The 12,167-nt window shown below is 53.6% G+C and overlaps 1 protein-coding gene across 1 annotated transcript; it reads right to left on the reverse strand.

The window, feature by feature from the left end:
- Positions 1 to 582: 582 nt before the first annotated feature.
- Positions 583 to 8,708, reverse strand: LOC129130274 (polymeric immunoglobulin receptor-like). The gene is made up of 8 exons (XM_054648624.2): positions 8,589 to 8,708; positions 5,861 to 6,205; positions 5,302 to 5,583; positions 4,572 to 4,898; positions 3,871 to 3,928; positions 2,963 to 3,078; positions 1,920 to 1,969; positions 583 to 1,056 (listed from the first exon to the last, which is right to left on the reverse strand). Exons 1-8 carry the CDS (start codon positions 8,629 to 8,631, stop codon positions 856 to 858), a joined length of 1,422 nt encoding a protein of 473 aa, XP_054504599.2. The 5' UTR covers positions 8,632 to 8,708; the 3' UTR covers positions 583 to 855.
- Positions 8,709 to 12,167: the final 3,459 nt, after the last annotated feature.

Below are 12,167 nucleotides of genomic sequence, written 5' to 3' on the forward strand. Positions count from 1 at the left end.
GGCTTGGGGCAGGGAAATCAGGAGTGGTATTTGTGGAAATCTCATTTCTAGTGAAAAAAAAACTCACAAGCAAATGCTTCTGAGAGATCATAAGTAATGATAAAACAGAAGTAAATTTAAAAATAGGCTCTTGTGAGGACTTTGTGCTGGCTGAGCCTTTCAGTAACACTTCTTTACAATCGTTTCAACAATTGTAAGTGAATTGTAAACTAAAAACTATGAAGTTCTATCAGCTTGACTAGAAGAAGACCTAAAATGGATCCGTGCAATGCAAAAACTGAGCCCCAAAAACTCATTTCACGTTGCTGCCCACATGACTGTTAAATAAAATGCGTCATTTGGGGCGTTTCCAGCAGAAACAGGGAAGTGCAGGAGCTGGTTCTGCTTTTTCTTGGAATCCAGCACTCACATCCCCAGCCCCTTCCATGAAAACGAACCCAGCCACAGCAAGGTTTGATCCCTGCAGCACTGGAAATGAGTTTGCTTGGCCACAGGAGCTGAATTCTTGGGATTGGGGCAGGATTTGTACCAGGATATCCCACCCAGCCATGCCCACACTGCTCCTTTTCACACCTGCCTCTCCAAGCTTCTGCACTTTAATGGAATTGGAAAAGCAGATGTACAAGAGATCATCCTGGCAATTCCCCCACAGCTCTGCCTGACCTGAGGCCATCTGCCACAAGTGTGGCAAAACCTCTGCTTCCTCAAGCAGGAGGGAGGGCTGAAAATGCTCAGGAAACACCACACACACACAGAGCAAAACTCAGCTTGTCCCTCCACACACCTCCTGTCCTCATTCCCACTGTGTATTCCAGTTCCTTCCTCCCATTCCTGGCTTGCTGGGGACTCTGTGCTTCATTCCCTGCCGGTCCTTGGGGACTGGTTGAAGGCAATGATGGCGTATTCCACGTGCTGGGGGTTCCTGGGAGCCTGGCTTGGCTCCACGTTGCAGTAAAGGGGATCCTCAGGGCTGGCATGGGATTGCACATCCAGGTTGATGTATGCTGGCCCTTTGCTGCCATCCTGAGAACTCTCCCTCCTCCCAGTGCTGCCAGGCTGGGAAAAGAAAGGGAAAACTCTTGTTGGCATGAGTCAGTGCCAGGGCACAGCTGCTGCCAGGAGAAGGAGATTTTCCCACAAGGAAAGGGAGAAGCTGTGGCCAATTTTACCTCTGGTTTTCCTTCCCGAGGAAAGGAGAGGCTGTGCCAAATTTTACCTCTGGTTTTCTCTGGTTTTCCTTCCCAAGTGAAGGAGAAGCTGTGCCAAATTTTACCTCTGGTTTTCCTTCCCAAGGAAAGGAGAGGCTGTGCCAAATTTTATCTCTGGTTTTCTCTGGTTTTCCTTCCCAAGGAAAGGAGAGGCTGTGCCAAATTTTACCTCTGGTTTTCTCTGATTTTCCTTCCCAAGGAAAGGAGAGGCTGTGCCAAATTTTACCTCTGGTTTTCTTTGATTTTTCCTTCCCAAGCAAAGGAGAAGCTGTGTCAAATTTTACCTCTGATTTTTCCTTTCCAAGGAAAGGAAAAGCTGTGCCAAATTTTACCTCTGTTTTTCCTTCCCAAGGAAAGAAGCTGTGTCCGATTTTACCTCTGCTTGTGACAGAGGTGGAGGGACAGAGAACTCTTTTGTTCCCCACCTCTCCTGGATACAGGTGGAGCCTCGTGCTCTGATCCTGCTTGCTACTCCTTGAGTCTCTTCTCAGGGGTTACCAGAATTTGCTCCACTGGGTTTGCTCCTGCTGGAGTTTCCTTGCATTGATTTCTCTCCAGCTATGAATATTCCTCTCTCTGCTGCCATTAAATACCATTTCCCTCCTGTTTATAACCAAACTGAGCTCCAAGCTCCTCACCAGGTCTGACAGTTCCTCCCAGGTTGCTGGTCAGGGGTTTGGCACCACGTGGGAAATGTTTCATTTTCCTTACCTGTGCTGTGCCCTCTGCTCTGTCACTGGTGTCCTCTGCTTCTCTGATACCTTTAGAGAATGAGGCAAAATCAGAGGGTTTAGATGTGGAGAAATCCATGAAAAGCTCTGCCTGAGGAGGTTTGGGAGGGCCCAGTGATGGGATGTGCCTCTGCCCTGGGCCTAGGGAACACTTTTTGCTCTCTTTACTGCTCCTCTAAGGTGTTTGCACCTCTGGAGGAACCCGGGTTTGATTCATCCAGAGGGGAGGCAGGGAGGAGCCTGCCTTGAGACCTTCAACCTGACTGTTGAAGATTGCAATGCAAGATGTTTTCAGTTGCCATCTGTAGGGCAGGTAACCTTTGTCCAGTGGGCAGTTTGCTTTATCTCTCTCTTTGAGTGACCACAATCACTCCTCCCTGGGGAGGGGACCTGTGCTGATAACAGCCATTGAATGTCCCTGCATGGCTGATAAGAGCTACAGCATCCCATTGGGAGATGGGAGCCCAGAGGGAGGAGCCAAGCATTCCTACCTGGATATAATCTGGAGATTCTGGAACACCAGCCAAGCATTCCTACCTGGATAGAATCTGGAGATTCTGGAACAGCAGCACAGCTTCTGCACTGGATTGCCCAGAGGAACAGCAGCTGCCTCTTGCCCTGGATCTGCAGAGGCAGAGACTGCACCTTTCTCCAGGATCCCTGCTCCAGCAGAACCAGCCCTGGCACTGCAGGAGGGCTGAGCCACAATTCCAATGGTTCTGCTGCCAACAGCCTGACCCACAGGGTGTCAAGCTGGGTTCTGACTCTGGCAGTGTTGTTCCAGTTTACTGCACTATTTATTTTATCCTTTTATTTTTTTTCCTTTCCCTATTAAAGAACTGTTATTTCCTGCTCCCATATTTCTGCCTGAGAGCCCCTTAATTTAAAATTTATAGCAACTGGGAGGGGTGGGGAGGGTTCACATTCTCCATTTCAGGGGAGGCTCCTGCCTGGCTTTCCAAACCCAGACACTGACCTTGCCAGGGCTCTGAGCTCACCTGGGACACTCCCAGCCCCACGTACCTGTTCTCAGGAGCAGCCTGTAGTACCTGACAGCCAGGGCTGTGGAGGTGAGCAGGGCCAGGAGCAGCAGGAAGAGCAGCACCACAGACAGGATGAGGAAGGTGTTCCCACTGCAGCTGGAGGAGAGGAAGGCAGTCACCAGGGTGGGATGGTTCAACAGCCCATCACCAAACAGGGAACAAAAGAGGGACAGGGACAGGTTTTATGTGCTCAGTTGGAAGGAGGGTCTGGTTCTCCTGCAAGAGAGATCCTGCAGGGTCCTCCCTCTGTGAGCCTGGGCAAGTCCCTGCTGATTCAGAAGCGGAAAAGAGGCACTGGGGACTTTCCCTGGTTCCTGATTCTTGATTTTTCTACTTGGCTGTACCTCCTGAGCTTTTCCTAAACCATTCTCCAGGCTTTAGAAACAAGCCCCTGTTCAGAGCTCCAAGCACAATTCCAGGCTCTCTGGAGCAGGGATGGTTCTGCTCTTAGGTGCTGCTGTAGCACTGATGACAGCAGATGTACAAAGGGAGAAAAATCCTTCACATTTAACTGGTGAATGGAATAAGAGCAGCCAGGGACTGAAATTGTTAAATTGTTTAACAATCCCATTGCTAAGTACTCAGACAGGAGGGAGCAAAGTCGAGGCTGAGGGGCAGAATTTGGGGATTCTGTTCATGTGAAGTGCAGAAGAGAGAAGAGAAAGAAGCAGAGAGGCATCTGCAGAAGGCTCTGGCACGATTTTACCAATCTGCCTCTTTGGAATTAGGGTTAGGGCAGCTGGAGGAGGAGAGGCCACCTTTGGTGAGGATCCTGTCATATCCAATTCCTCTAAGGTAGGAGGCAGAGTGCCCAGAGCCTGCCTGCCCCAGGTGTACAACATGAGTAACCTGTGAGTGCTCAGGCTCAGAGATTCATTTAGGCCTTACCTGTCACCCAAAAGAGTTTCTTGGTTTTCAGAGTCTGGAAAACCTCCTTGACGCAACGCTGCAAGGACAGACATGAGGAGAGGAATGGTCACTGTGGGGCTGCTCTGCCCCTGCATTCCCACGGCCCTGATCCCCTGAGCTTGTCCAGAGCATCCCAATGTCCCCTCTCATCATCTGCACTGCTTGTTCTTGGTGCTGCAGGAGCCATGGTGCTGCCTGGTGCTGCCCTGCCATGACCAGGGCCCTCACTGCCTTCCCTTACCATTAAAACATTGTCTGAAAGAGAACCCACAAGTCACAGATCTGTAAAATCCCGGTCTAAAGTTGTTCCCTTGACAACCCAAGGGAAGGTCTTTGAAAGCCAAAGGATGAATCACTCTAAAGGGGCTATAAAGTCACTCTAAAGAACTGATCCAAACCCTCAATCAGAGCCGACTCCTTTCCTTCACCATCCCCTTAAAGCTTCTCCACCAGGGGGAAACCTGAGGATCAGACCCTGTTATGGGGGGAAGCTCCATCCCAGCAGCACCAGAGCTCCTGCAGGCCTGGACTTGTCCCCACGTGCCCAGCTGCAGCACCCAGCCAGGCAAAAGTGTCTGTGGGGTGAAACACCACAGTGGCCACTGTTTGGTTCAGCAGCAAGGCCAGACAAGCTCAGGCACGTCCTGTCCAGCTAGATTGGTAAAAATACCAATACTCACCCTTGGAAACGTTGAGTGTGATCTCCTCCATGCGGAGCAGCCCCGAGCCATCCTGGAGTGCACACCAGTACACACCCGAGTCCTGCACCTGCAGCTGCTCCATGGTGATGGTCACAATGCCCTGCTGGGTGTCATCCTGGATCCTGACACCGTCCTGAGCTGTGCTGTTGGCTGCTGGGGACTCTGGACTGGTGGTGACCAGCACGTTGCACGTTTTGCCCTCTTCCCTTTTGCACCAGGCTTTGGTGACAGTGCTGTAGTCTGCGATCTTGTAGTGACACTTGACAGTGATGTTGCCTGACTCCTTGGCTGTGAGCCTCTGGGTCCCTGCAAAACACCCAGGATGTGTGCTGAGCCCCCAAAGGGGGATCCCACAGCAGCACCCCCTCCCCAGCACTGCAATACCTCTGGGTCCCTGGAAAACAGAGAACATGGCAGGTACTCACTCTTGGACACAGAGAACATGGCAGGTACTCACAGAGACACAGAGAACATGGCAGGAACTCACAGGGACACAGAACATGGCAAGTACTCATAGAGAACATGGCAGGAACTCATAGAGAACATGGCAGGTACTCACAGGGACATAGAGAACATGGCAGGTACTCATAGAGAGCATGGCAGGTACTCATAGAGAACATGGCAGGTACTCACTCCTGAACACAGAGAACATGGCAGGTACTCATAGAGAGCATGGCAGGTACTCATAGAGAACATGGCAGGTACTCACTCCTGAACACAGAGAGCACGACCTCCATTTTCCGAGTGCGCCTGGAGTCCAGTGCACACCAGTACACACCAGAGTCCCAGATCTGCAGGTTCCTCATGGTGACAAGAGCCCCTCGAGCATTACGCTCCATGGATGCTCTGTCTTGCAGGGATTTCATTTTTCTCTGATTTGAAAATGTTTGTCCGCTCACCACGACTTCGCAGTCAGTCTGTCCTCGGCACCAGGCATCGCTGCCCTCCGGGCACTGCACTGTCAGGGTGTCCAGCTCCCACTGGAGCAGCTCTGTGAAACACCAAAATGGCACTGCCCAGTCAGTGCTGGGCACAGGGGCACCGGGGACACATCATGCCCTGGGGCAACTCCCTCAGGAGGTGGGAGCCAGCAGGACCAGGCAGGGCTGTGGGGCTCCTTCTCTCCCTGTGCGGGAGGGAAAGCAGGGAGTGAGGCTGGGGGGATCAGGGGAAGCTGCTCAGCTGTGGAGGAGAGGGGGGCAGAGCAGGGGAAGGAGTGATGTTGCTTCCTGACAAGGCTTGGCTTTGGGTGGGGTGCAGGTACTCACCCCTGAAAACAATCAGTGAGATTGTCTTTAGCTTTTCATAGTTGTAGCTGCAGCTGTAGTGAGCAGTACAGAAATATATGCCTGAGTCCTCTGCCTTGAGGCCAGTCATGGTGACAGAAACAGTCTTATTAGCTTTGTTATCCTTCATTTTAATTCTCCCATCCTGGGCTTGTTTGGTTTCTTCATATGAGCGTACATACAGGACATCTTGATTTCCTCTGTTTCCCAGGGAGAGGCACCAGTATTTTATCTGCTGGCCAGCAGTCCACTTTGCATAAGGACACTGGATGTGCAGAGTGTCCCCTTCCCGTCGTCTCTGGGCTTCTGGGGCTTGGCCTTGGAGACCTGGAAGGATCAGATGTGGTGAGGGAGAGGGGAGCTGATCACAGAACCACAGAATTGCAGCACGACAGAATCGCAGAATCAACAGGGCTGGAAAAGACCTTTGAGATCACCGAGCCCAACCCATGTCCTAACACCACCCTGCCACCCAGACCATGGCACTCAGTGCCACATCCAGTCTGCTCTTGAGCACCTGCAGGGGTGGTGACTCCACCAGCTCCCTGGGCAGCCCTTTCCCTTCCCCATCACCCTTTCTGTGAAGGTGCAGAGCTGCCCATAACCCTCAGGGCACACAGGGAAGCTCTGCCTCCAACCTTCCCCCATGGACCCTGGTGGCTGGAAGGACTCCAGAACCCCAAATCCCTTCCCCATGCTGAATTCACCTGCTTGGAAATGGGAAGGGCAGCGTTGAGATTTGAGCTGGGGATTAAATCTCATGCTTGAGGTGCTGGCCACGTGTGGCACAGTGGCTGCAGCTGTCCCCTCGTCCCTGCAGGCCAATGGGGACCATCCCCTGCCCACAGCACCCCAGGGCCAGGGGCTCTGTGTGGGATGGTGGGGAGGAGCAGAGGGAAGCAGGCAGGGCAGGGAAGCAGCTCTCCCCTGCCACATGCCCAGCCTTGCCAGGGCTGTGAGGCTGTGCTGGCTCTGGGTGCTCTCTGTGCCCTCTGCTGAGGGACTGGCACTGCCCTGGACACGGCCCTGTGTCACAGGCATCTTTTATGAAAAATCCTTTCCTTAGGATTTTTCCTCCTGAGCAGCTGAGAGGCCTCAGGAACAAAGTGTAAACCATGGTTATCTGCTGCTGTGGAATGCAACAGGTGCATCTGGGATTGGGCTCATGTGGTTGTTTCTAATTAATGGCCAATCACAGCCCAGCTGGCTCGGACTCTCTGGTCAGTCACAAGATTTTATTATCATTCCATTTCTTTTCCTTTGCTTGCCAGCCTTCTGATGAAATCCTTTCTTCTATTCTTTTCGTATAGTTTTAATAGAATATCTATCAAAAAATAATAAATCAGCCTTCTGAAACGTGGAGTCAGATCCTCATCTCCTCCCTCATCCTCAGACCCCTGTGAGCACCATCACTGCCCTGACCCAGGGCTGCCCTAGAGCAGCTGAGCAGGGACAGAGTGGTGGGAAAGGCTTGGCTGGGAGAGGCTCTGTGCTCCCAGCATGGACCATCCTGGAAACCTGGAGGAGCCAGGTGTTGGGGAAGATGAAACAGGAAAGCCTTATAAATATGATTGTCTGGCAAAAGATTTTGAGAATATGGAAACTATAAGGGAGATTGAAGTGAAAGCAAGGTCTGAGATCCCTCAGTTACTGAACAACGGGAAAACAATGGTGTGGCCACTGAAGGCTCCCTTTTGATGGAACAACACCCTCTGCTTGCAGACAGGCCCAAGGGGCAGAGCAGACCCTACAGCTTGGCAGAAGGGGCCCAAAGAGGAGTTTTTAGGGTTTAAAATGTAGCACAGTGTGATAATGTAATGATTCTTATAGGCTGTATGTAAATGCTGTAGGATTTGTATCTTGTACTAGATTGGTCAGTGAGAATTAGAATATTCAACACAGAAGAAGATTTATTGTATTGGAACAGGAACTTTGCCTTTTTAGCTCTTGCCTCTCTTACTCTCTTACTCTTTTTACTCTCTTATGCTTTGGCTCTCTTGCCTTTTTACTCTCTTACCCTCTCATCCTCTCTATCCCTCTCTTCTCTCAGTCCTGCTCTGAGCTGTGCTTGGCAGCTCCCAACAGGGCCCTGCACCCAGGCCCTTTGCAATAAACCCCAAATTCTACGCCCAGAAGAAGATTTATTGTATTGGAACGGGAACCTCACCCTCTGATCCTCTCTTTTACTCTCCCATTCTCTCTTTACCACGCTCTTGCCTTCTCTCTCTTTACCTCTCCCTCTTTGGGGCCTGCTCCGAGCTGTGCCTGGCAGCTCCCAGCAGGGCCCTGCACTTGGCCCTTTGCAATAAACCCCAAGCTCCAACAGGGCCCTGCACCCAGGCCCTTTGCAATAAACCCCAAGCTCCAACAGGGCCCTGCACTTGGCCCTTTGCAATAAACCCCAAGCTCCAAAAGGCCCCTGCACTTGGCCCTTTGCAATAAACCCCAAGCTCCAAAAGGCCCCTGCACTTGGCCCTTTGCAATAAACCCCAAGTTCCAAGCCCTGGCCTCAGAGATCTCTCATCTCCATCCATCCTGACCGTGCTACCCCCCTGATGCTCCTACAGCCAGGGAGCTGGGGCTGCCCTTCCCTGCCACCCACTGCCCAGCCCAGAGCCTGGTGCTGACGTGTGAGGAGCTCCCAGGGCAGCAGGAAGGAGGTGGGGAGGGTTCTCCCTGTCCCCAGGGACGCCCCGAGCCCTTCTCCTACCTGGGAAGCAGAGTGGCAGCAGGAACAGGGCTCTCAGCTCCATGGCCACGCTCAGGCCCGGGGAAGGGGCATCACTGGGGGCTGCCCAGCGTGTGCTGTGCCAGCCTGGGTGCCCCTGGCCTCTCCTGCCTGGCAGTGACACAGCTGGGGGGAAGTGCTGAGTTCTCGCTCTTGCCTCAAGCGGAAACACCTCCCCATGTTTTTGTTACAAAATTAATATGACAGCAATCTCGGCGTGCTTTTGGGGAAGTGCCTGAGCCCAGAGCACAACCTCTCCTCCGTGAAACACCAAAATGGCACTGCCCAGTCAGTGCTGGGCACAGGGGCACCGGGGGGCACCACCTCTCCTGGTGCCAAAGGCTGCTGCTGCTCTCACCTGGCCGGTGGCATTGGTTTTGTCACCCTCCTGTACCCCCAAGCCTGTGGTGAGGTTGACCCACCTGGCTCCTCTTCCTCCCTGGCTGGAGGGAGAGAAATGTCCCAGAGTTTGAAATTTGAAATTCCAAATGTGGAGTTTGAATGTCACATGAATTTCCTGCGGCTGATTCTGCACCCAGGTGCTTTGCAGTCAGCCAGGGCTAACGGGGGGAATGGGGAATGGCTTCTTTCCCTCCTTTCCCCCAGCCTCTCTGAGGAACTCTGCAAACCCACACAAAGCTCCTGTGCAATCCTGCAGGTGAGCCCTGGAGCTGCTGTGTGTGCACCCCACAACCACAGTCCCCTCTGGTGGCAGCTGCCCCAGCTCTGGGGGGCTCCCTCATGGTCTCCCACAGCTGCTTCTGTCCCAAACAGCTGTTTTGGGAAGCAGGAGCAGTGTCAGGGCTTATCTGCCTCGAGGCCACACTTCCCTGGATATAGGAGCGATGGGGGTGGGATGGTTGGGATGGATGGAGGTGAGAGATCTCCAAAGCCAGGGCTTAGGATTTGGGGTTGATTGCAAAGGGCCTGGGTGCAGGGCCCTGCTGGGAGCTGCCAGGCACAGCTGGAGCAGGCCTGAGAGAAGAGAGGGGGAGAGAGGATGAGAGGGTAAAAGGGTAAGAGAGTGAGGTTCCTGTTCCAATACAATAAATCTTCTTCTGTGTTGAATATTCTAATTCTCACTAACCAATCCAGTACAAGATACAAATCCTATAGCATTTCCATACAGCCTATAAGAATCATTACATTACCACACTGTGTTACATTTTAAACCCTAAAAACTCCTCTTTGGGCCCCTTCTGCCAAGCTGGCAGGGTCTGCTCTGCCCCTTGGGCCTGTCTGCAAGCAGAGGGTGTTGTTCCATCAAAAGGGGATCACCTTCAGTGGCCACACCATTGTTTTCCAGTTGTTCAGTAACTGAGGGATCTCAAAGCTTGCTTTCATTTCAATCTCACTTAGAGTTTCTATATTCTCAAAATTTTTTGCCAGACAATCATATTTATAAAGCTTTCCTCTTTCACCTTCCCCAACACCAGGCCCTTCTCTTTCTGGGTGCTGTAAGGATGCTGGAGAAGGATGCTAGACAAGGCCTGTGCTTTTCCCTGCTCCCAGACACCCTGTGCTCCCACACTGGGAATTGTGTCCCTCATCAGCAGGGCCTGGCTGAGCCTTTCTGCCTCCCCTTCACCTCCCTGTGTCCTTCCCTGCCCTTGAAGGAGGAGCAGGAGCTGCTGTGCCAGCACGGCGTCCCCTGGGCCGGTACCTGCCCCGCTCCAGCAGAGCAGCACACTCAGCCTCCACTGACACCCCAGCTGCAAAGAATTTCCAATTATATGAATAAGCAGCTTATTAACAATACATTCTGGCTAATCATTTTGTGCTAGATATCTCTGCATTGTCTTGTCCCCAAATCCCTCTCTCATCAGGCACTTGATGCTCGGTAACGAGAAGGGGGAACACGCTCGGGCTCTGCTGAACAAATCCCAGGAGGCTGCAATTAGTTCAGTTCCTGCAACTGGTTGCCTCCAAACTGAGCCAAGAGCTGCTCCTCAGCCCTTCCCACGGTGTTTGCTGCATCCATGGGAGGCCCTGCCCCAGGGAAGAGGCTCTGTGGGGCAGGAGAGGTCGTGAGGAGATGCCCATCCAGGGCCTGGCATCTTGGAGCAGCAGGAATGTAATGAAGTTGGGCCTTTTGCTGCATCTCTGGCAGAGGATCAATGTGGTTTTAATTATAGAATCCCAGGGAAGAAGATGAATGTTGTCTCAGGAGGTCACTTCAGCCAGCCCAGTGACACAGCAGGATCAGGCCTGCCCATGGCATTTCTAAAGATCTTTTTAAGCAGTTGAGGTTGCAGCATTTTCCTGTTCCAGTGAGGCACCAGCCCCATCTGAACGCACCTCCCAGCTCTGTCTGTCCCTGCTCTCTGATGCCTTGCTCCACTTTAATGCCTTTGTACCCACTGTGACCCCAGAGATCAGATCATCCCCATTCCCATTCTCCCCTCAGTCCTTCCACTCCAGACTGACTCCAGACAGTTGCATCCTAAACATTTTGATTTTCCCTCCTCAGCTGTGCTCCCGACAACTCAGATCATTTTCTCCCCCTTTCTCTGAACTCTGTTATCAATCCACCTCTTCCCTGCCTTCTTGGATTCCCCAAAGCTCCTTTGGAGCTTGAGGATGGAGCCATCCCCTCTCTGCTGCCTTCCAGCAAACCCCGGAGCTGCAGCTGATTGACTCTGGCTGCTGTCACACCCACAGCAGCTTCTCTGGGTTAGACTTTTCTGAAAATATCGGGGATTTGGGGTTTTTGGGGTTTTTTTGGGTTTTCGGAGCAGAGGGGGCTGCAGTGGCGGAGCGGGGCCGCCAGGGGGCGGGGGAGGCTCAGGAATGAGCCCCGGTGCCACCCGCGAGTGCCCCGGGCCGGGGACAGCGCCGAGACCCCGGGGCCACCCTGGGACCCCCGACACAGCCCCCAGTGCCACCCTGGGACAGCGCCGAGACCCCGGGGCCACCCCGGGACCTCCGACACAGCCCCCAGTGCCACCCTGGGATGGCACCGAGACCCCAGTGCCACCCTGGGACCCCCGACACAGCCCCCAGTGCCACCCTGGGACCCCCGACACAGCCACCAGTGCCACCCTGGGACTGCATCGAGACCCCAGTGCCACCCTGGGACTGCATCGAGACCCCAGTGCCACCCTGGGACCCCCGACACAGCCCCCAGTGCCACCCTGGGATGGCACCGAGACCCCAGTGCCACCCTGGGACCCCCGACACAGCCCCCAGTGCCACCCTGGGACTGCATCGAGACCCCGGTGCCACCCCGGGACCCCCGACACAGCCCCCAGTGCCACCTGGGACCCCTGACATAGCCCCTGGTGCCACCCTGCAACCCCTGACAGAGGCCCCAGTGCCACTCTGGGACTGCACCAAACCCCCAGTGCCACCCTGTGACCCCTGCCACAGCCCCCAGCCCCTGACCCACTTGTCCCTGTCACCTGCTCGCTGCAGGCAGGTCCCCAAACACGGCAGTTTGTCCCCTCCTGAGCCCGTCTTATCCACGCTGCAAGGTTTGGAGAGGGGCTGGACAGAAATCCCTGTGGGACATCAGAGCAGCTGTGGCTGCCCCATCCCTGGCAGTGCCCAAGGCCAGGCTGG

This window comes from Agelaius phoeniceus, chromosome 25 (genome assembly GCF_051311805.1).
Source record: "Agelaius phoeniceus isolate bAgePho1 chromosome 25, bAgePho1.hap1, whole genome shotgun sequence".
NCBI lineage: Eukaryota > Metazoa > Chordata > Aves > Passeriformes > Icteridae > Agelaius > Agelaius phoeniceus.

Bases quoted from the DNA above. Each gene is read 5' to 3' on its own strand.
- LOC129130274 (XM_054648624.2), bottom strand. From the start codon at position 8,631: ATGGAGCTGAGAGCCCTGTTCCTGCTGCCACTCTGCTTCCCAG. The intron at 4,899-5,301 runs GTGAGTACCTGC...GGTGTTTTGCAG, and splicing joins CGTGCTCTCTGTGTTCAGGA to GGACCCAGAGGCTCACAGCC. The intron at 3,929-4,571 runs GTGAGTATTGGT...CTGTCCTTGCAG, and splicing joins CACACTCAACGTTTCCAAGG to CGTTGCGTCAAGGAGGTTTT.